Here is a 24,670-nt window from a genome sequence, read left to right as displayed (position 1 = left end):
TTCCATGAAGAAATATTGTCTGACATTGCTCCCAAGTCTTTAATCTTGGAGTCTCATAAAGTGACCCATAGTTTTTCAGCTCCCTTTCTATCAGAAAACATTTGATTTATGAAAGTCTGTATCATATCTCCCCCGACTCTTCTATCTTTCAGAGTATACAGATTACGGTCCTTCAGTCTCATTTCATATGCTTTCTTTACAGTCCAAATACCTTTGCTTTTTTCCTGCTGGTGGTAAGGCCCCCACCTGTAATATTTGCATGTTCAAATTAATTTCTATTTAAATATTTATGACATTATATATGCAAATTCAATGCAAATACAGTATATATCCTGCATTTTGTTCTTTTTGGAGACAGGTTTCCATCCTCCTTCCTCTTTTTTGGGTACGCTTGGTCACCATCCTCCGTCCTCTTTTTAGGTACGCTTGAGTTGGTCACCTTAAAGCCGCCCCGAAGGCCCGATACTCTTTCATCCTTCAGCGCTACAACAAGCTGCCTGAGGTTTCATGGTCCTACAGATTAAGTTTTACTTTCTTTACTCTCAGCCCCCCACCCCGACGAGTAATGTGCAGTCACTGTAAGAATAAGAAATGCTCTCTAGTAATGTGTGAAAGTACCGATCCCACTCTACCAATTACAAAAAAATATGAAACCTGGCCATAGGCCCGTGCTCTGTACCCCCCCTCGCACCCAAGGAGACACATCACAGCTTGGGCATTATTGCCGCAGTCAGCCCTGCCCTCCCCCAGTTGAAGGATTTAGGGCGGGAGAGCGGGACGCAAACAATGCCAGGGCCCAATTAGCACAGCCGTTCCCGGCACGGAAACCCATCAGCCAATCAGGGAACACCCCGGGGGCGGACGCGGGCTTTGTCCGAGTGGTGAAAGGAGCTCGGGCAGCCGCACGCCCTCCGCTAAGCAGAGGGAGAGGAGGGCGGGTTATGCCGCCCCGCCCCTCCACCGCCGAGCCCCTCGTCGATGCGCGCGCACGGCGGGAACGTTGCACAGTAAACGGAAACGGTGGCTCCGTGCGCCCACGCGCCTCTTTTTCCTCCCCGCTTCTGCCCCGGCCGCTCAGAGCGTGTGTGAGGGCGGGAGGAAGCGCGCGACGGCCGCGTCCTGCCCCCCAGCGCGGGCCCCAGCGGCACGCGGCTCACGGCGGTCTCTGGCTGCCGCCGCTGCCGTCTCTCTGCTGAGTGGATGCCTGTTCTTGATCTGGTGCATGTGCGGTAACAGCATGTCCGCGCCGCTCCCTGCCATCGTCCCTGCAGCCAGGAAAGCAACCGCCGCCGTGAGTGCCCCGTGTTGCCCTGCCCGACAGTGACCTTGCGCCTTGGAAAGTTTTCCTGGTAGCGGGGGGGGGAAGAAGCTGATGGGGGGGTGGGCTGCCATGCGAGGTTGGCTTGGGGCCTAGGCGGGCTGAGTCGTGAGTTGCTCGAGACACGCTGCAGCTCCCAAGTGTGTGTGCCCGTTCCGGCTGCTCTTCATGCCAGTCGTTTGGCTTCAGTGGGTTGTATCGGAGGGGCCTACTGGACTGTATTTTGGCATATTACTATTTTATAATTTTTTTTCTGGGGTGCGTACGGTGGGGGAAAGATGAATTTGTGTCAGCTGTCAAAATCTGGCCCGAAGCAGGTGCCTGTAGGCTTGACACAATCGGCGGATCAGTGTTGTAGCTGCCTGCTGAAGGTCGCTGGTGACGCACGCTGACACGAGCAGTACTCTACTAGGGCGTATTTGCAAGTGAACGGCACTGTTTTTTTACCTGCATATAATCTGTTTGGTTTTTTTTTCTATATATATATAGAGAAGTATCATTTTATCTCTTAATTTCGATAAGACTTTGTAGATGCTGAGTTTCATTTATTGTAATATTTTGATTCTTTTGTGTCTATAGGTTATCTTCCTCCATGGCTTGGGAGACACAGGGTAGGATATTTCCTTATTCATGCACGAAATATTTGCAATATGATTTTTGTTTCTGGACATAAGAAATGTTTGGCGTTCCGTAACATTTCTACAGTGTTGGCTTTCTGGGGGGGAAAAAAAGCAGTAGCAGAAGTTTTGAACTCCTGTTCACCGTGACTAATATTTGACATAGTAGATGATAGCAGCTAAGGACCAGTTGGCCCATTGTCTGCCCAGATATTATGGTTGACAATTTACAAAGGTTTTTTTTTTTAATTCTTAATGTGTGTGTGATGTGTATTGCTGATGAAGTATCGTGATTGTGTGAGCAGTGCTGTTATCTGTGAGAATTGACAGTTTTGGGAATTTGGAAAAAGAAAATTGGAAACCATGACTCAGATGAGGGGAATGATTGAAAATGGTGGGGCACTGCAGTACAGACAGCAGTCTTATACTGCACAATTTGTCTGAAAATCTCTTCTAGAAATAGTATAATAAGTTAATAGGGATGTGCTGTCATATTTAATTTTAGTGCATGCTAAAATTTTAGTGTACAATCAATTTAGTGCATGTTAGATCATGTTAACATCAAATGGTTTTAATGTACAATAAAAAGATGTAGTGCACTCTAAAATGAAAAGGTGGGACCCCCCCTCCTTTAAAACTAAAACTGGAAACCTCAGCTGTACACCTAGTTAATATACTGATAAATAACTTATAGTAGTCATGTAACTTGAATATGCAACTTCTAAACTCTGGTGTCTTCATAGAAAGTCAGTGTTGGTATGATAAAGTGGTACTAGTAACAAAATTGCTTTCCTGTTAATAGATGTTCTCTGAGAGGTGCAACTAGTCACAAGCAACCTCCCTTATGAGACTTTCTCTACTCTTATTTGTTTGTTTTTGTAAACTAACAAATTGAGCAGCTCTGAGAGTGGTAGTATGCATGAAACTGTGCATGAGAGTATTCATAGAAAATACTGGGAAGATCCTCCAATAGGAAAAGGGTTGAAGTTATCTTGGATACTGAAATAAAATCAGAACATCAGAAGGGGTGAGGCCACATTTAGTGGCCTCTGCCTCCCCCTGGCTTAAATAGTAGGGAAGATCCTCCTTACCAGTATGAAACAGTTGTGACCATATTTATTTAGGTGTTTTATATACCGACGTTACAGAAGAACATATTGGTTTACATCAGTGGTTCTCAACCTTGCTCCCATCATGACCTTCCATCATGACACACCTGACAGACCATGCTCACATGTGTGTAACACTGCTCAGTACAACTTACTGTGGAAATAAAAAAAAAAAAAAAAAAAGACACAGTATTGCTTTTATTAAGAATGACACAAGGAAAGGTACATATTGTCTGAACAGAACTTGTATAAATAGTAAACATCCCACGCCAAAACAGCACCAATTCCCAGCACTCACAGTAACCACCTTGCCTAAGAAAAGGCAACACTGAAAATTTTATACCAGGCCTTAAGACACCAATGCACCACCTATTAGGAAAAGAGAACAAGCCAGGCTGCTATAGAACCCTACACAGAAACTATATATGCCAGCAGAAAACCTCACCTGAATCACATGTGCTGACCCTCACCTAACAAAGAATAGAGAGACCATAAAGCATAACTAGAAGCATGCAGACAGAAACTGAATTGGAAACTGCAACAAGACAGTCTCTGTATGCAGTGTAACAAAGGAAAAAAAAAACACCAGCCTCATAAAACAAATCAAACAAAATCAATAGCAATAAAACCATACTAACAAAAAGAACAGATTTCAAAACAGCTGATGAGTGGAATATCCAATAATTAAAAACTCATATCAAATTTCTAGATACCAATAAAATGTTTCAAAATAGCAGACACAGACCCAATAATGAAAAATAAGGATACAAAAAATGTTTTGCTCTGCATACCTAGGAACATTTGATATCCAGGTGCCCTGAGATTGTTTTGAATTAGCTGGAGGGGAGGGATGGTTTGCTTGCAACTTTCTCATCTGTCACACACAAGATCTCGCACACTGGCTCTCAATTGCTCATATATACATATGCTTTTTCTCTCACTTATATAGGCTCTGTATTACACATTTATACACATACTGTCTGTGTCTTCATGCTTACACACGGGCTTTCAATCACACATGCTGTCTTTCTCACACTCATTCACACTTACACACATGCTCTTTCTCTCATTTACATACAGGTTCTCAAATCACATACTCATATGCTATCATCTAAACCAGCTCTCAATCACACACACACATGCTGATACACATAGGCTCTTAGGTTTTCAATTACAAACTTGCACATACAGGTTGTCAGTCATACTTACATTTATGCTGTCTCTCACACAAGGCTCTGTCGCACACATACTCTTTCACATAGGATCTCAATCACTCACAAACATGCTGTCTCTCACACACATGCTTGCTCATGCACTCACTCCCCCCCACCAACCAAACTAGCAGTAGTAGCAGCCTCCTTCACTTTCAGCCCTCGTGGAGAAAGGAGTCCCATTGGCCGCAGGGGCTGACATTGCTCCTCGTTTTGATCCGAGCTGTGCTGCTCTTCAAACCATGCCTCTCTTTGGGCTGATGCTACAAGCACTAGCATGGTCTCTTCTTCCCGCACACACACCCACTGCACACCACTTCCTCTTCCAGGCCGTGGGGGGGCAGGAAGAAGAGACCATGCTGTTGCCGCTGACTGTCCTGCTGCGTTTATTTATTTAAAGTCTTTTCTGTACAGTCGCTAAGTTTTATATACCATTGGAACGGGTGGAGGACATATTTTGCTTGGGGGAGCAGCTGGGCCAGCGGGGAACTAGGAAGTGTGGTGACACACCTGTGTGTGCTTGGTGACACACCAGTTGAGAACTGCTGGTTTACGTTAGGGTTATTTGTGACTTGCTCCACTGCTCTAATCAGAACACTATTAAGCGAAGCAATTTTGTTTTACTTCAGACATGTAAAAAGTCCACAGTACTGTTTCCTCTAATACTGTCAAGAACAATATAAATTGTATTTGGTGAGGTTTTGTGCAAAGAGTAGAAAAATGAGCATCAGGTGATATGTAATCTGAGAGGGAGTTCTCAAAGTTTCTGTAAATTATCTTAGCTATTATACTACATCCCTCAAATCATGACTTGAAGTGCAATATAATTTGAAGTATCTTTGCCATCAAGTCTAAAAAAAAAAATTCTATACAGCATTCAAGTCTGACCATCTTGTGATACTGCTTAGCTATATATAACTATAGAGGTGGAAAATCTGATAAAAAGAATGAAACCTTCGTCCCACCCTCTGGACCATATACCCTCCAAATTACTGATTTTCATACCGGAATACCTCTCCAAATACCTAGCTGATATTATTAACTGTTCCCTCTCACAAGGAATTTTCCCAGACGCTCTCAAATCGGCCACTCTTAAACCCATTCTCAAAAAACCTAACCTGGATCCAGATGACCTCAACTACCGTCCGATCTCAAATCTCCCGTTTATAGCCAAGATCATGGAGAAAATTGTAAATAAGCAGCTTTCAGACTACTTGGAGGACCATAATATTCTACACCCATCACAATACGGTTTTCGAAAAGATCACAACACTGAAACCCTCATCTCACTCCTTGATCAAATCTACATCAGTTTTGACAAAGGTCAATCATTCCTTCTAGCCCTTCTTGACATCTCCGCAGCCTTCGATACGGTAAATCACAATACCCTACTAAACCGGCTATCGGATATAGGCATTGCAGGATCAGCTATCAAATGGTTCGACTCCTTCCTTAGCCACAGAGGCTATAAGGTTAAAATCAATAACAAGGAATCCTCTCATACTAATGCCCCATTCGGAGTTCCTCAGGGTTCCGCCTTATCGCCCACACTATTTAACATCTACATACTCCCTCTCTGCCACATCCTCGCTAATCTAAAACTTAAGTTCTATATATATGCCGACGATGTACAAATTTTAATCCCCATTTCCAGGTCACTGGACTCAACACTCAAACTATGGAACTCCCATTTACAAAAGATCAACCAACACCTTTCAAGCATTAACCTGGTGCTCAACACTTCCAAGACTGAACTACTGCTAATCACCCCAGAAGGCAGTCCCTTTCATAACCAGCTGCATCCTAACATACAAATATCCCACGCCCGAGATCTCGGAGTTATAATAGATAGTCATCTGAATTTAAAACAGTTCATAAAACATACAACAAGGGAGTGCTTCTACAAGCTTCAAGTACTCAAAAATCTCAAACCGCTCCTCTTCCATCACGACTTCAGATCTGTCCTTCAAGCCATTCTTTTCTCTAAGATAGACTACTGCAACTCCATCTTGCATGGTCTACCGACCTCTACTTTAAAACCTCTCCAGTTGCTCCAAAATGCAGCGGCGAGAATCTTAACAAATACTAACCGGAGAGCGTATATTTCCCCCATCCTGAAAGATCTTCACTGGCTCCCAGTAAACTTCAGGATCCTTCATAAATCACTGACAATTATCCATAAAAATATTCACCATCAGACTCCATTAGATCTTTCACACCCTCTTAAAGTGCACTCGACGTCCAGACCCTTAAGAGATGCCTACAAGGGATCCCTACATGTTCCTCCAATCAAAAGTGTACACCACTCTAACATTAGAGACAGGACATTCTCTATCACAGGACCTGCCATCTGGAACGCCATACCTCCAGACCTCAGGCAGGAACCCTGTCTACTAACTTTCAAAAAGAAACTAAAGACATGGCTGTTTTGCCGAGCCTTCCCAGCCACTAGCCCAACAGCCTGATTTAAAATTATCATATTGCTTATGTAAATTAACAAATTGCCTACTAACCATTATGAGGCCCCTACCTCCCTCCCATACTCCATTGTATATAGTAATTTATTGTACATAGTAATTTATCTTTTGTTCTCCCCCTCTTTTTTTTTTCCTTCTCCCAGTTAAGGCAACCTTGTTATAATGTAACTTTTATGCTCCCTCAAAAATGTCTCTTGTTGAAATGTTGTTTATAATTCTGTTTATAATTCTGCTTAGTTCAATGTAAACCGAGTTGATTTGGTCTGTATCAAGAAAGTCGGTATATAAAAGCCTTAAATAAATAAATAAATATAACCTGTTTGTATATATACTGTGTAGATCAGGGCTTCCCAAACCTGTCCTGGGTATCCAACAGCCAGTTGGGTTTTCAGGATATCTACAATGAATATGCAGGAGAAACTTGCATATACTGAGTCTTGATGATACATAAACTTCTCATGCATATTCATTGTGGATATCCTGAAACCCTGACTGGCTGTGGGGTCCCCAGGGCATGTGTGGGAAGATCTGGTATAGATTAATCTGATACTAAACACTATTGACAGATGCATTTTGGATAAAGAAATACTGGAATGCTCAGATTGGGTGGGAAGAACCATGACAAGTGGGACGAGGTCCTGTGATGCGACTTCTGTTTGAGGCAAATGGTCTCAATTACCATTATACTCATGAGCAGTAGTACCCAAAAATATGGGGGCAATTTTCAAACTGCCAAGCTCTGTGTGGTCTTTGCATCAATTTTCAAAGGTAAAATACACTGGTACTTTTTCCTTTGAAAATTGCTTAAGGAAAAAGTACTGGTAGATTTACACTTGCATTTTCTGCAGATACATTTTTTAGCCAAAACTTTGTGCATCATTTCCTATCCTGACCTAAGCCTACCCTAGGAACTCAATTATAATGTGGGTAAAAGTTGCATCTTATGTAACTGTGTAACCAATTTTTTCTACCAGGAAGCAGGTTGAATTAGCCATTACATGTGGGTGACCTCATTCAGTGGCAGTGAATGGATTTTTTCCTAGCTGGTAGAACTTTAAGCTCTACTGAGCATGTGCAGAATTTCCTAAGTAGGCATTGCTCATGAACCATGTCAGTCATTTCTTGTCTGAGCACCGCATAGATGTGTACCCAGTCTCTCCACATAGTGGCTTGCAAAAGTATTTAACCCCTTAGCAGATTTGTGTGGACTACAAATGATGCTTACATAGATTATTGCAAACCAGTATGCTCTTAAAGTAAATTTTCAAAATCACAATTCATTCTCTGCATTTTTTGTGTAAAAAAAAAAAAAAAAAATTAAAACTGAAAAATGCTGCTTGCATAAGTATTCAACTCCTGTGCTATGAATGCTCCAAGTTTACACAGATGAAAGATATTGCCCTAACAATTGGATTACAATTGGCCTTTGTGTGAATCATTTACAAAAGTCAGTTTTTGTGGTATTTCAGTACCATTGGTCAGACTGGATCTGAAGGAAAGCTGTGAAAATGAAGACCAAAGAGCATTCTAAGGAGGTTAGTTTTAGACATGCACAAAAGAGGAGAAGGCTGCAAAATATCGAAGTGCTTGGATATCCCAGTGAGTACTGTTGGATCAGTTGTGAGGAATTGGAAGCTGCATCGTACTACCCAGACACTCTCTAGGCAAGGTCCTCAAAACTCAGCGTCAGAGCAAGGAGACTTGAGGGAAGCCACAGAGGCCAGCAATTTCTTTGAAAGAGCTACAGGGTTCAGTGGAGGAGCACCAGTCAATCATTTCAGGAGCTCTGCATACAAAGCCAGGATAGGGGAATTGCTAGAAAGAAGCCATTAATGAAGAAACACATCAAATCTTTATCGCATCGAAGTATGTCTGGAGTTTGCCTGAAAGCATCAGTGACCCAGCGAAGATGGATAAGGTTTTGTGGTCAGATGAGACAAAAATGGAGCTTTTTGGCCAAAATTCAAAACAATGTGTAGTGCAAACCTAGCACTACCTATTCTTCAGCAAGCACTATTCCAGCAGTAAAGTATGGGGGTAGCAGCATCATGTTGTGGGGATGCTTTTCTTCAGCAGGGAGTGGGCATCTTGTTAAAACTGAAGGACGGATGGATAGTGCAACAAACAGGGAGAATACTGCAAGAAAACCTGCTTCAGTCGACTACACTAAAACTTGGGAGAAAGTTCACCTTTCAGCAGGACAGTGATCCCAAGCACAAGGCCAAAACAGGTTGAACAAAGGTGAATGTTCTACAATAGCCAAGTCAAAGTCCAGATCTCAATCCAATCAAGAATCTGTGCCACTATTTGAAAACTGAAGTCCATAAGCGTTATCTAATTAACCTAACTGGGAGCAAATTTGCCAGGAAGAATGGGCAAAAATCACCCTTGAACAGTGTACAAAACTGGCAGAAACTTACCCCAACATATTTAAAGCTGTTATTGCAGCAAAAGGTAGTTCTGTCAAGTATTAGTCTGAAAGGGTTGAATACTTATTGCTAGCAGCATTTCAGTGATTAATTTTATTTTACAAAAAGTGCAGAGAGAATGATTTCACTTTATTCATTTATTGCTCTTGAAGTAGATTTTCAATCTCATTTTTAATCTATGCTAATCTTGATTTTTTAGGGAGATTGAATACTTTTGCAAGCCACTTAATTTTTTTCATTTTCGTTATTTTCTTCATTTTTCCTTCTTTTAGTTGTCTTGTTGCACTACAGCAGTCACAACAGCATTTTTCAGGGCTATAAAAAAAGGAAAGCTGTTTCCTCAAAATAGTGGCAAAAAGAAACCCACATTCTCACTGAATACTATCCTTGCTTCACTGTAGACCATGACTAAGCAGACTGTTATGCTTGTGGACAGATGGCACTGTTGGCACAAAGCAGTGAGGGACAATTCTGATGTTTCTTCAATGTAGGACAGTTGTTGCACTTGATATCTAATGTGGTGTACTCTGCCTGCATCGATATGCATGACTAATAAATGCACTCAATGCACAGGAGGCATCAAAGCACTCCTTTGACATATCTTGACATATCCACCTCCCATACTAAAGGCCTATTGATATACAGTGCAAAAGTGTGGTTGCCCATTCAAAGCCAATCACTTTGCAACTGATGCACACATTGCCAAAAAGCTCCTTGCACTACACTTCATCGAAGTATTCAATGCACTGAGCCTGAATCAGAATCAGCGAACAGCATTACCAGCACAGCTGTATGTAAACCACATAGGCCAGCTGTTGAAGGGGGTCATGCTAACTTTGCCCCCCTCCAGTTACCACAGCCATCATTCCTTTTGGATTGATAGAGGGGTTCTGATTAGACACTCCAGTTCAGATAAGCTTCATACTGTCACTTGCTTCCAGAAAAAAAACTATTGAGGTGCAGGATCTATTCATGTCCCCAAAGAACGTTGTTCTGCCTGCACCAGGTCAGAGGATATGTCACTCTGCTAGATTGCAGGTCTAGTGAGAATTTTCTCTACTTCATCTTAAAGACGGAGTGATCCAGCCATTCCTCTCCAGCATTGCTGTGGCGATGCCTCAGGCCAGACTCCTAGCATCGCCCATTAAGGCGAACACATCAGAGCCCTTGATATGGGCTGCTTCATTCTCCTGCTTGAATGGCAGGGGAGTCAAGTTGCTCAGTGGTGGTTGACCAATGTTTTTCCCTGCCAAGGCAACAAAAAGAGTCTCTGCAGTTCACCTTCATCATTGGAGTCCTTGGTTAATAAACCCTCAGCTTGGGGTTATAATGGCTAATTCTGACTGTTTATTGATGGGAAAAATCATGCTTGCTCACTGTAAATGGTGTTTTCTGTAGATAACAGGATAAATTAGCCATGGAATACACACCTGCCTCCTTGGAGAGTTGACTACCTAGGTAGATTTAGCTATGATATAGACCAGAGGTGGCCATTCCCGGTTCTCAAGCACTACAAACAGGCCAGGTTTTCAGAATATCCACAGTGAATATGCTTGAGGTACTTGCATGCATTGTCTCCATTTCAATCAAATCTCTCATGCATATTCATCCCAATATAGACTGAGGAGGCTCATGAGGCAATATCGGTGCAAGAACTCCCACACATGCTCAGTAGAGCTCAAAGCTGTGCTAGCTAAGAGACAAGTTATTCAGTACAGCCAGATGTCACCCATATGTAATGGCCAATTCATCCTGCTCTCTACAGAAAAGTTTATGGTAATCAAACGTGCTTTACCTGCATACATGATGGGCAATTTTCAGACAGCCGATTTGTGGGTAAAACCTTTTATCCGCAGATATCTTTGAAAATTTGTTTGATTCTTCTTGTATAAGTTAATTGAACAAATTAATGGTAAGGAAGACTCCCACTATGCATTTACTTGCCTCATTAGACTTGGCATATTGATAAGGCACATTTAGATGTTCTGTTCTGAGGGTTGATCCATGCATATTTTAGCCTTACTGAAGCTAAATGTTAAAATTAAGTTAAAAGTAATTTTGAGTTAAAAGTAATTTTGAATTAAATTTCTCATTGTTATATATTATGCATATATTTGTCTAACTAATGTTATATTATCAATGTGTTTAAACATTTGCAGTAACTTGAAAAATGTTTTAAAAAAAATCTTTTCATAACCTTGTTTATGAAAGAAGATTCTTTATTATAGTGACTGTAATTGGGTATTGCACAACTAGGCTCTGTGTAATCTTTACTTCACAGTTCTGCAGATGGCATTCAATCTTGATCTGCCAAGTAAATACCATGACTACTGTTCAAAAATATATTGAGAGATGAAGTTTAACATATCTAAAAGTTATTAAATAAAATATCTTCCTCTTACAGGCATGGCTGGGCAGAAGCATTTGCAGGTATACGAAGTCCTCATGTAAAATACATTTGTCCACATGCGTAAGTTTTTTTTTTTTTACATTTATTTCCTTTTGTTCTGTGAGGCTTGTATTTTTCTCCTTACTATCTTGCTCTAATTAAGAAAAACATTATTAGTCTCCTTTATTTCCTTGTTGGTTTTTCACATATCCTTCCTTCCCTGGGTTATGTAATACTTCAGCCATGTTTCCAAAACTGACCATTCCAAGGAGGAGTCTGAAATGGAAATGAAACCGTGCTTTTTGTTGGTGTGCCAGAAAGGTAACTATTAGACAAGGTTACAAGAATGTGCAAACTGATTCCAAGCCTTCCTGGTTCAGTTTGAGAATACTTTTAGTTGATATTGTATATTGGGATACCATAATAAGTAGAGGAAGAATGAAATTTCCAGTTGCCAACTTGCCATTGGCAACCAGAAATTAAGAGTTGGCCAGTGACTTGCCTGCACTGCTGCTACAGTGTGAGGGAGGGGGCTGCAGGGATGCTATAGCACAGGGGTCAGGAACCTTTTTGGCTGAGAGCCATAAACGCCACATATTTTAAAATGTAATTCCATGAGAGCCATACAATATGTTTAAAACTAAATACAAGTAAATGTGTGCATTTTATGTAAGATCACACTTTTAAAGTACAATAAGTCTCTGAAAATATTACACCAGGCCTTAAGACACCAATACATCTCCTATTAGGAAAATGGACCAAGTCAGGCTGCTATAGAGTCCTACACAGAAACTACACGCCAGCAGAAAACCTCACCTGAATCACATGCTGTCCCTCACCTAACATAGAATAAAGAGACCAAAACGCATAACAAGAAGCATGCAGAAAAAACTGAATTGGAAACTGCAACAAGCCAGAGTCTCTGTATGCAGTGTAACAAAGGAAAAAAGAAACATCACCCATCCTTATAAAACAAATCAAGAAATATAAAATCATCAGCAGTAAAACTGTACTAACAAAAAGAACATATTTCGAAACAGCTGATGAGTGGAATATCCAATAATTAAAAACTCATATAAAACATTTCCAGATACCAACAAAATATTTCAAAATAGCAGACACAAAGACCCAGTAATGAAAAATAAGGATACAAAAATGTTTTTGCTCTGCATACCTGGGAACGTTTGATATCCAGGTGTCCTGAGATTGTTCTGAATTAGCAGGAGGCAGGGTGGTTTGCTTGGAACTTTCTCCTCTGTCACATACCAGCACTCTCTCTCACACTGGCTCTCAATGACACACCTATACACACATGCTCTCAGTACTCACATATACACATGTTTTTTCTCTCTCACTTATATAGGCTCTTAATTACACATTTACACACATGCTGTCTATCTTTTCATGCTTACACACAGGCTTTCAATCACATAAATACATGCTGTCTTTTTCTCTCACACAGGCTCTCATTCACATGCTTACAAACATGTCCTCTCTTTCTCTCATTTACACACAGGCTCTCAATCACATACTCACATGCTCCCTCACCTAAATCAGCTCTCAATCACACACAGACACACATGGTCTCTCTCTTACGTATACACACAGGCTCTTAATCATACATACACATGATTTCTCTCACACACAAAGGATCTCAATCATACACACACTCTTTCACACAAACAGGTTTTCAATCACAAACTTACGCATACAGGTTCCCAATGGTAAACTTACATTCATGCTCTCTCTCTCTCACAGGCAGGCTCTCAATCACAGACATACTCTCTTTCACATACACAGGCTCTCAATCATTCACATACATGCAATCTCTCACTCACACACACAGGATCTCAAACACACATGCTTGCTCGCTCATTCACTCTCTCTCCCCCACCCCCACCTCGGGAACTCGCGGCAGCAGCAGCCTCCTCCCAACGCTAACCTCCTTCATTTTCAGCCCTCGTGGAGGTGGAGTCCCATCGGCCGCGGATGAAGCTCTTCATGTTCCTCCGAGCCGCGCTGCAGTCTTTTCGTTGCGCACGCACCCAATGCTCTCTACTTCCTCTTCCAGGCCGCGGGGAGGGGGGGGGCGGGAAGAAGAGACCATACTAGCGTGGTCTCTGCTTCCCGCGCACGCACCCGATGCTCTCCACTTCCTCTTCCGGGCCGCGGGGGGGGGGGAAGAAGAGAGCACGCCGGTGCCGCTGACTTCAGCTGTCCTGCCGCGTTCCGCCCGGGCTGACGGCATTTTAAGCCCGGGCGGAGGAGGACCGGGGAGCAGCTGGGTCAGCGGGGGACTGAAAGTGTGGCGACACTTGTCTGCGAGCCAGATGCAGCCCTCAAAAGAGCCATATCTGGCTCGCGAGCCATGGGTTCCCGACCCCTGCTATAGCACATGATCTGAGGACCAGGAAATGGAAAGGGCAGCAGTATTTGAGAAGCACTTCCTGTGTCCCTCTTACAGCAGTTTGTACTAAAGAGGTGGTGCAGTGCCCTGCTAAACAGTGGAAAAGGGTAAGATAGGGAGGGATTCAGCCACCATGTGGTGAGGTATTTGGAAGATGGAGCAAGGAGTGGAAATTGAGAAGGGGGGGGGGGGAGGAATAGGATCTAGGCATATCTTGTATTGTATCTAGGCATATCTTGTATTGAGAATGTCGGTATATAAAAATCCGAAATAAATAAATAAATCTTGATTAATTTTGCTTAACATAATTAGAGGGTTGGGGGGAAGAGAAGAGAAGATGGTTGGAAATAAACATATTCAATGTTTTTTGGTGCATGTATGAGTGCCAGACATCACCACTTTGCAAGTAAAGTACATTGGTATCAAGTAGGTGCCACGAACAAGGTAGGACTGTTTGCTTCATCTTATCTTGGGGTTTGCCAAGCCTGTCATAGTGACCCCATAGCCAGTCAGGTTTTCAGGATATCCACAATGAATATGCATAATATAAACTTGCCTGGACTGGAAGCTCTCAGTATATGCACATTTCTTATACATAGTCATTTTGGATATTCTGAAAACCCGACTGGCTGTGGGGTCACTGACAGGTTTGAGAAGCCCTGCTCTACCTTGATGGCCTTTAGCTGAACAAAAGGCACATTGGTGCCAGTATGGCTTTTTGATACTGCTACATATCAGAAAATGCTGACTGAGTTTTAAGTTTTAATGATGGAATGTTTGAGTACTTAATGTATAGATCATGTACCTATATGATTTAAGCTGATTTGGAGAATGGAATGACAGGTAATATAAATCTATGGACCATGCAATTCATTCACTCTAGAAACTTTCACACTCTGGCATAGATTGTAAGACTCAGAGAATGTATTGATTGAAAATATAAAATTACTTATACATATTTACCTTGTTCAATTTTCAATTCCCCATACTTTGATATGCAAATAGTGCTTCTAACTACCCAGTGTCCTCCCTTTCTTACCACTCCCTAAAATGAAGTGTCTTGTAACAGCCAGTAGTTCATATCTCCTCTGCATGTCTCCTTCTGGTCTTAGGCCCACCTGAACATGTGTGGTCTGTCCCTTCTGCTCGCATCTGCTTTGGGCTGGATCTGGCTGTCTGATCTTATGCCCAAGGCCTTGTCTGTGTTGGGGCTGATGGCCTTGCGTTGCCCTGATACATTGGGGGCTGAGCGTTAGCCCAGTTTTTAGGGTCCAGCCTCACTTTTTTTATGGTGCTCTTATGCAATCAAGGAGCAAGATTGAATGTCTGTCTTCTCATTGGTTGGATCTGATTTGTATGCCTTCATCTCTCTTGGATCTGAGCATAAATCCACACCCCTAAAACGTTAGGGTGTCTAGGCTATTTGGGTCAAGAGACCAAAATAGCTTATCACAGCATCCTATGCAGTTTCACTTCTCTCATGTGATCAGGAGGTAGAAGAAGCTTCTGAATGAGGCCTCCCCTCATTGGTTGTTTTCTTAAAATACAGGTAATACTTATGATACTTCTGCAGCTCTCATCAGTCAATAGATATCTGGACTCTCCTCCAATCATGTCCTCATTCTTATCGATACTTTCAAAGTACCAAAAGGCTTCTGCTTGCCTTGCTAATACAGGGTCCACCTGCTCTGCAACTGTTACAACTCTGACTTTTTAAATGTTGCGAAATATTCTAAAAGGCCCAAATGCTGGAAAAGTCTCTAGGCTCAGTTTCTCTGGTTATTGTATGTTAAAATCTCCAACGCTTTTAAATGTTCACTTTATCCATAGTATGCCCATTGCAGAAACTTAAACTGAGTTTAAATGTCCGTTATTCCATGTATTCTAAGAGGCTTATATGATAGGCCAAAAATAAAAATGACTATGAGACTTCTTAAACAAATAGGACATTCCCTGTACGTACCAGGATCAGTCCAGACGGTGGGTTATGTCCCCCGTCCAGCAGATGGAGTCAGAACAAAACTCGAGGAGGGGGAGATCCTATATAACCTCACCACCCTTACCTCAAACCTCAGTATCTTCTGACTCCAGCAGATGTGAGCAGGGGACCGACTGTCCCCAGCACCTGAGATTAGGCTTTCTAGGCCTCTTGGGGCTATTTTTGAGGGATCAAGTATTAAAAACAAAACAGTATAGAAGGAAGAAACTACCTGCCTTAAGGGAGCGGGGTCTTGCTGACAGGTCTGATTCTCGGCTGGTCTCATTTCTTCCTTCCCTCTCACCACCTCTCTTTTTTTCTGCCGTTTTTTGGGGTAAGTGTTTTGTTTTTGTCTACAGCTTGTTTTATTTCCAGCTGGACTCAGGACTGCGCCGGATCCCTGGAGTGCAAGCTAGTGGGGCTAGCCACTCCTCCAAACCCCCCCTCGCTCCTCCGACCCGCGGCCCCGCGACGTTTCATTCCCCGGGGCCGGCAGCCGCTGGGAGGTCTGTTTTCCCTGGCAGCTCCTATCGGTCGGTGGGGGGGGGGGGGGTTTGATGCGCGAGAGCCGGCCTTGTCGGAAGCGAAAGATTGGACCGCATCAGCCTGTTTCATACCCCTCCCCCTCACCGGCGACTGGCGATGCCGAAAGCTGCGTCCTGCTCCGCCTGCGGCCAGCAGGGGAGCCGGCTCTCGCGAGAGGGACTCTGCACTAGCTGTCTGCCGGCCGATGATGACAGCTCGCTCCAGGGGGACGGTGGAGACGCCCGCAGGGAGGACTGCGTGGCTCGAAAAAGGCAGGCCGCGTTCCCGCTGAGCCCGGGAACGGTGGCCATCTTGTTCTCGGAGGATGAGGAAGCTGGGGACCTGATTTCGGCGGTGCCTCCAGTTTTAGCACCGTTCACAGAGCAGGAGGCAAGTTCTCATGGGGGAGGGACTCCAGGGGGTACCACATCGGGGATTCCCTCGTTTTCGCCCGAGTTTGTGGTGTTGATGCATCGGGCTTTCCTCCAGAGCAGGAACCTGTCACTGGATTTACCTATGGGGCTCCTTCCCCTCCCCAAGCTGGCACGCACGGGACCCTCCCTCGGGGGGCTCCAGCCGCAGGGCCATGCCCAGCCGACCACGGAGATGCCGTGTCCTTCTAGGGACCCCTCTGGGCCTTCAGGTGGTCCTCTTGCCCCTCTGGGGGGAGACCCTTCCCGGATGCGGCCGGAGATGATCCCACCCTGGCGTCCCAGGTGACGATCAGAGGGTCTTTCGCATCTTTCAGGCGGCAGAGCTGGACAGCCTTATCCCCTATATACTGCAGGAGATGGACATCGATCCTCCTCCGGAGCCCGTCGAACCGGATCCCAAGGTGAAGAAAGGGGATCCGCTCTTGGCGGGTCTTAAGCCTTTGTCCAAAGCTTTCCCGACACATCCCACCTTTTTGCAATTAATCTCCCGGGAGTGGGATACGCCGGAGGCCACGCTCCGGGTCGGCAGGGCTTATGGAGAAGCTATATCCCCTCCCGGAGGACTTCCTCGAACTGCTCAAGGTCCCGGCTGTGGATTCCGCCGTTTCGGCAGTCACAAAGAGTACCACAATCTCGGTTACGGGTGGCAAGGCACTAAAGGATCTTCAGGACAGGAAGCTGGAGGTATATCTTAAGAGTCTTTGAGGTCTCAGCGCTTGGGATGCGAGCGGCCATCTTTAGTTCCTTAGCGCAGAGAGCGGGCCTTCGTTGGGTACAGCAGCTCCTCACCTCCCAGAGCCTGCCGGCTGCGGAGGCCCAGCAGGCGGATAGATTGGAGGCCGTGGTAGCCTATGGGGCGAACGCCCTGTATGACCACCTCCGAGTTTTGTCACGCTCTATGGTGGTGGCGGTTTCGACTCGTCTTTTGTGGCTCAGAAATTGGTCTGCGGATGCTTCATCTAAGACTCGCCTGGGGTCGCTGCCGTTTAAGGGCAAGTTCCTCTTCGGAGAAGATCTGGACCAAATCATCAAGTCCCTCAACGAGAATGCGGTTCATAAACTCCCGGAGGATAGGCCTCGCTCCTCTAGGTCGTTCGGTTCCTCAAGGAACAGGTACCGCAATCAGTGCCGGGCGCACACTGCAAGGCAGCAACAGCCTCCCCGGGCTCCATAGTCTCGTTCGCATAGCTGGAACCGGTCCTTTCGAGGGTGCAGGCCCGGCAAGGAGAGCCGGGGTCCGGGTTCCTCCTCGAAGACGACTCAATGATGCCAGGCAGACCCATGATCCGACTCCACGATAGGGGGCCGGATTGCTCTATTCTACGAGGAGTGGCTCCGTATCACGACGGATCAGTGGGTCCTAGATATTCTAAGAGACGGCTACGTATTGGATTTTGCCCGAGTGCCCAGGGACAGGTTCCTGTTCTCTTCTTGCGGCTCTCCTCTCAAAAGAAGGGTCGTTTGCCAGACACTCGAACGCCTTCTGGCGCTGGGGGCAATAGTGCCGGTTCCCGCCTCCGAACTGGGTCGGGGACATTACTCCATCTATTTCGTGGTGCCGAAGAAGGAGGGCATTTTCCGGCCCATCCTGGATCTCAAGACAGTCAACAAGTCCCTCTGGGTCCCACGTTTTCGCATGGAAACCCTCCGCTCTGTGCTGGCTGCAGTTCATCCAGGGGAATTCCTCGCTTCGTTCGACCTCACGGAAGCGTACCTTCATATCCCGATTCATCGGGATTGTCAGCGTTACCTCCGCTTCAAGATCCTGGGGCAGCATTTTCAGTTCCGGGCCCTTCCCTTCGGTTTGGTGACGGCCCCACGCGTGTTTACGAAGATCATGGTGGTGGTGGCAGCAGAGCTTCGCAGGGAAGGGATCCTGGTACACCCTTACCTGGACGACTGGCTCATTTGGGCGAAATCCCTGGCCCAGGGTTTCCAGGCGGTGGGACGTGTAGTGCAACGCCTGCGGTCCCTGGGGTGGATAATCAACTTCAGCAAGAGCAACCTTACACCATCCCAGTCGCTGGACTTTCTGGGAGGGCGCTTCGACACAAAGGTGGGCAAGGTGTTCCGGCCGGAGCAAGCCCAGGTGCTGCGCGAGCAGATGCTTTGCATCGCTCCCGAGCCTTATGGCGTGGGATTACCTGCAAGTTCTGGGAACCATGGCTTCCACGATTGACCTAGTCCCGTGGGCTTTTGCGCACCTCCGTCCCCTCCAGAGGGCCCTGCTGTTCCGGTGGAAACCGGTCTCTCGGGACTTCAGGCGGTGCTCCCGATTCCAGCTCCGGCTCGCCTCAGTCTCAGCTGGTGGTTGAATCCTCACCACTTGGCACAGGGAGTTTTGCTGGAGGTTCCGGAGTGGATAGTAGTCACCACGGACACCAGCCTGGCAGGCTGGGGGGCGGTCTGTGGATTGAGCTCCATACACGGCGGTTCAAGCACGGTGGCCCATCAACTGCTTGGAGACCAGAGTGGTCCGTTTAGCCCTGAAGGGTTTCCTTCATCTGGTTCATCATCGGGCGGTCAGGATACTCTCGGACAACGCGACCACGGTGTCCTACATCAATCGCCAGGGCGGTATGAGGAATCTGCACGTAGCATGGGAAGCAGACAAGCTGATGCAGTGGGCAGAGATCCATTTGCTTCGCTTGGCGGCCTCTCACATTGCAGGCGTGGACAACGTACAGGCGGACTTCTCAGCCGCCAGCGCCTCTACCTGGGTGAGTGGGAGCTCTGAGGAAGCAATGCGTCTGATCGTGAATCATTGGGGGACTCCCCACATGGAGCTCATGGCCATGGCTGGAAATGCAAAGGCACATCACTTCTTCAGCCGGAGAAGGGAGCACGGCACAGGAGTCGATGCTCTGGTTCTCCCTTGGCCCAGACAGGTCCTCTTGTATGTTTTCCTCCCGTGGCCCCTAGTGGGAAAGGTGATTCGGCAGATAGTCTCATCAGGGGCCTGGTAATTCTGGTGGCCCAGGCGGCCGTGGTTCGTGGACCTTCTCAACCTGGTGGTGGAGGGCCTGGTACGTCTGACATCTTCCACTTTTTCTTCGGCAAGGTCCCATATTTTTCGAGGAGGCAGATCGCTTCTGTCTTTCAGCTTGGCTTTTGAGAGGGGTAAGTTGAGACGTCGAGGCTATCCGAAACCGGTGATTACGACCCTCTTGCGGGCTCGCAAGACGTCCACCTCAGTTACGAATGTGAGGGTGTGGAAAGTGTTTGAGACTTGGTGCAATTCTCGGTCCATTCAACAGTCGCGCGCCTCGGTGGCACAAATCCTCTCGTTTCTTTAGGCTGGTCTGGATCTGGGGCTCGCATATAACTCCATCAGGATTCAGGTGGCGGCTTTGGGTGCCCTGCTCCACAACAGGAATGATTCGCTTCTCTCCTCTCACCCGGATATTATGCATTTCTTCAAGGGGGTACGGCACTTGAAACCACCGTCTAGACCACCTTGTCCTTTTTGGAGTCTCAACCTGGTCCTCCGAGTCCTTAGTGGCCCACCTTTTGAGCCTCTCCAGGCGGCCACCCTCAAAGATCTCACCTTCAAGACTATTTTTCTGGTAGCGATCAGCTCGGCACGCCGCATCTCTGAGCTTCAAGCATTGTCCTGCCGGGAGCCATACCTAAGCTTCACGGAGGAGGGGGTTTCCTTACATACGGTGCCCTCCTTACCTAAGGTAGTCTCGTCTTTTCATCTCAACCAGTCTGTCGAGCTGCCTTCATTTTCTTCATCGGACTCCAGAGAACTTCGCAAGCTCGATGTCAAGCGCTGTTTGATGCAATATTTGGCGATCACCAGTGACTTTCGGCTTTCGGATCATCTGTTCGTACTTTGGTCGGGTCCTAGGAAGGGTCGCATGGCCTCCAAGGCTACCATCGCACGTTGGCTGAAAGGGGCGATTGTTTCAGCTTATATTGGAGCTGGTCGGCTCCCACCGTTGGGAGTCAAGGCGCACTCCCTTCGCTCGCAATCTACATCTTGGGCGGAGAGTACGTCTGTCTTCGCAGGAAATCTGCAGGGCGGAAACATGGAAGTCTCTCCACACATTCTTGAAGCACTACCGCCTGGATGTTTGGGCGCCAATTTTTGGTTCCTTCGGTGATAGCATCATTCGAGCAGGGCTGTCTCCGGCCCACCCATAGTAGGGAAGCTTTGGTACATCCCACCGTCTGGACTGATCCTGGTACGTTCAGGGAAAAGAAAATTATTCCTTACCTGCTAATTTTTGTTCCTTGTAGTACCATGGATCAGTCCAGATGACCCTCCCTGTTCGCCGTTGGGGGGGTTGTTCTGGGGTTCGCCTCTGCTCGATTGTACTTTCTGATATGCCTATAAGCTCCCTGGGGATCCAGGGGCTGTTCTGTTTTCCCAGTTCTGTTTGCAAGTTCCCTAGGGGGGTTTAGTTTGGGACAGTTATATACTGTGTTCTGTTGCATTGAGAATATTTAGATACTTGATCCCTCAGTCTCTTCTCCTCTTGGCTTTGCTAGGCTAGTTACTGAAGTTTGAGGTAAGGGTGGTGAGGTTATATAGGACCTCCCCCTCCTCGAGTTTTGTTCTGACTCCATCTGCTTGACGGGGGACATAACCATGGTACTACAGGAACGAAAATTAGCAGGTAAAGAATTTTCTTTTGTTCAGAAGCTTATCCTGACTTCTGCCACTAATTATATGTAATTCTTCACCCCCCCCCCCTCCCCCCGCTGCTACTATGCTACTCTGAGAGTGAGCAAGTCTGGCAAATGGAAATTTTTTGGCTACTACAGCTGGACCTGAAATTTCATGCCCTAATAAGTCTTAATCAGTTAAGTTAGCTTTCGGTTTGTATGTTTTTATGCTGTACATTAATACCCATTCTGTTCTATTCTTTGATTTTTTTTTTGTGCTTTTCCACTAAAATTTGCCCTGTATGAAACATACAGAAATCATACAATAAAGCAGTACTGTAATTCATAAATCACCTATCTTAAAATACAATATATTCATAATTCTGAGTCATTCTAGTTATAATTCTCACCTTTTTTTCATTGGTAGATCAAGGTGTTACATTAAGGGTACAGTAGGTATTCTCCTATCCCCAGAGGGCTTACAATTAAAAGGCCTGATTTACTAAGGCTTTTCCCCCATTCTGTGTCTATGGGTAAAATATTTAGGAAATGAGGCCCCTAAGTTTAGAAGATGAAGTGACTTGCCCAAGGTCACAAGAAGTGTCAGATTTGAATCCTGGCTTCCTTGATTCTCAGCCTGCTGCTCTAACCACTAGGCTACTTCCCCACTCTTGGGTCTCAACAGCACTCTGAGGTCCCTTTGGCTCACTCCTTTGGCAGTGGCTCACTACCGTGTTTCCCCGAAAATAAGACATCCCCCGAAAATAAGACCTCGTAGAGGTTTTGCCAAATTGCTAAATATAAGGCCTCCCCCGAAAGTAAGACCTAGCACATAGTACATGTAAAACGATCGAATTAGCTACGGTATTCCCTCGCCCCTGCCGTTTTGCCCGCGTTTAACCTGCTAACTTACCGCCTACCCTTACCCCTGCGTTAGAGGCAGGGGTAAGGGTAAGCGGCAAACTTTTCCCCAGCCCCCGCTCACCTGCCCTGGCCGCGTCAGGGGCTGCCCTGGTCTCCGGGGCAGCCCCAGTGCTCTCCCCACTTCCCGAAGCAATGAAAGCACAAAAAAATCGAAAAAGCAAAATAAATAAATAAATAAAAAAGCGAAAAAAAAAGTTGCAAGGGAAAGAGGACGGGCGATCCTACCCGCGGGACTGCCAGTCCTCTCCCCTCCTCCCAAAGCAAGGCGCGAAAAGCAGCCTTGCTCCGGGAGGAGGGGAGAGGACTGGCAGTGTAAAGCAACGATGTGACTTACTTTTTTCACAGCCCTCCTCCAGAGACGGACTTCGATGGACACAGATCGCGGCTCTCCTGCCTCCCGGTGGCGAAGATGGATGCCTGCACGGGCGAAAGCGGCCCCTGTACGTGCGATTGGGCCGCTCAATGCGTGACGTCACGACGGTGGCGTCACGGCACGCATTGAGCGGCCCAATCGCACGTACAGGGGCCGCTTTCGCCCGTGCAGGCATCCATCTTCGCCACCGGGAGGCAGGAGAGCCGCGATCTGTGTCCATCGAAGTCCGTCTCTGGAGGAGGGCTGTGAAAAAAGTAAGTCACATCGTTGCTTTACACTGCCAGTCCTCTCCCCTCCTCCCGGAGCAAGGCTGCTTTTCGCGCCTTGCTTTGGGAGGAGGGGAGAGGACTGGCAGTCCCAAGCATAGGATTGCCCGTCCTCTCTCCCCTCTCTCTTGCAACTTTTATTTTTTTCCGCTTTCGTTGCTTGCTTCGGGAGGAGAGGAGAGAGGACTGGCATTCCCAAGCATAGGAGAACCGTCCACTTCCTGGTACCTGTCATTTCAAATGACATTTGAAATGACAGATACCGGTACCAGCATGTCTGTGAAGCGTTAGGCCAGCGCACCCAGGATACTGTATAGCGCTCTATACAGTAAAATGGGTTGCGCGGGCCTAACGCTTCACGGATGCTTCTTACCGTAGACGCAGCTTGCATTTTTTAAAATTACTGTACCGGTATAAAGTTTCAAGCCAAAGTACGGTATTACAGTAGGGGGCGCCGCGAGCAGTGGTATCCCGAGGGGAGCCAATGCCCCCGGGCGCAGGGAGGCTCATGCGGCCGTCAGTGACACGCATGTAGCAGGCAGATCGGCAGGGCCGTGGTGGAACTCACATCACCACGGCCCGAAGAAAATGATCGCGTTCAAACGCGCTGATGCTCCTCCTCCTTCCTGCCTGCGCGACCCCGGAAATAAGCGTTGCCGGAGCCGCGTGGGCAGGAAGGAGAAGGAGCATCAGCACGTGCAGAAGAGAAGCGCTTACGGGCCGCCGCAAATCATTGCAGCGGCCCAGGAAGAGGCCCCGGCAGCGGGGCCGCTGTGGCCCGAGAAGAGGAAGAGGCCCCGGCAGCAGGGCCGCTGTGACCCGAGAAGAGGAGTGTTGAGGTCCTCCTGGTGGCTGGAAGCCGCAATACCATCCCTGCTATACAAGTGGTCCAGGAACTGCTGTGGGAAATCGTTCCAGTCTGTGGGAGCCAGGTACTTTTCAGCCCTTTTTTGTGGCCCTGTGTGTGTCAGGCAACCAGTGTGCCATTTTGATTCTTTAGGGGGTGTCTGCTTCTCTGCTGAAAGGTCTAAAGTACAAGAAATAAACAGTACTGGTACTATATTTTTACCCCTAGACATGAGCGCAAAAAGAAAGAGCTATTCCGTCGAGTACAAGAAAGGAATCGTGGAAGACTCTCAGGGCAAAAATCTTACTGCTTTCTGCAAAGAGAAAATGTTGAGTATCCGATTGGTCCGAAAATGGCGAGCAGATTACGGTAACCTCAGTCAACAAGTGGACAACGGAAATGCTAAAAAGCGCAAGTGTGGATCAGGTCGGCAACCATTATTTGCCGAGCTGGAAGACCTGATCTGTGAATGGGTTGTTGACAGGAGAGCAAAGGCTTTGGTTGTGAATAGGGCTCAGATTCAAGAAGTTGCCCTTCCAATGGCACCACAGTTCGATATAGCCCCCAAAGAATTCAAAGCATCACAACACTGGCTGGATAGTTTCCTTCAGCGAAGTGAACTGTCTTTAAGAAGATCCACAACACTGTTTAAGCTGGAAGATGCTGAAATTATTAAACGTGCATTTGAATTCAAGTCCTTTATTTATGACGCTGACTTATCTAAATACAATCTTTCCAACATGATTGCTATG

The 24,670-nt window shown here is 46.3% G+C and overlaps 1 protein-coding gene across 1 annotated transcript in view; it reads left to right on the top strand.

Annotated features, from left to right (window-relative positions):
* The first annotated feature begins 867 nt into the window (after nt 1–867).
* The window catches only part of LYPLA1 (lysophospholipase 1), a 122,087-nt gene continuing 98,284 nt past the window's right edge, over nt 868–24,670 (top strand). Inside the window, exons 1-3 of the mRNA XM_029591278.1 lie at nt 868–1,291; nt 1,898–1,929; nt 11,566–11,631. Coding sequence (XP_029447138.1) covers nt 1,223–1,291; nt 1,898–1,929; nt 11,566–11,631 — 167 coding nt within the window. The 5' untranslated portion in view covers nt 868–1,222. The remainder of the gene's footprint in view (nt 1,292–1,897; nt 1,930–11,565; nt 11,632–24,670) is intronic.

Source organism: Rhinatrema bivittatum, chromosome 2, assembly GCF_901001135.1.
Source record: "Rhinatrema bivittatum chromosome 2, aRhiBiv1.1, whole genome shotgun sequence".
Taxonomy (NCBI): Eukaryota; Metazoa; Chordata; class Amphibia; order Gymnophiona; family Rhinatrematidae; genus Rhinatrema; species Rhinatrema bivittatum.
The sequence above is the reverse complement of the archived record's forward strand: the minus strand, read 5'-3'. Positions and strand labels throughout refer to the sequence as shown.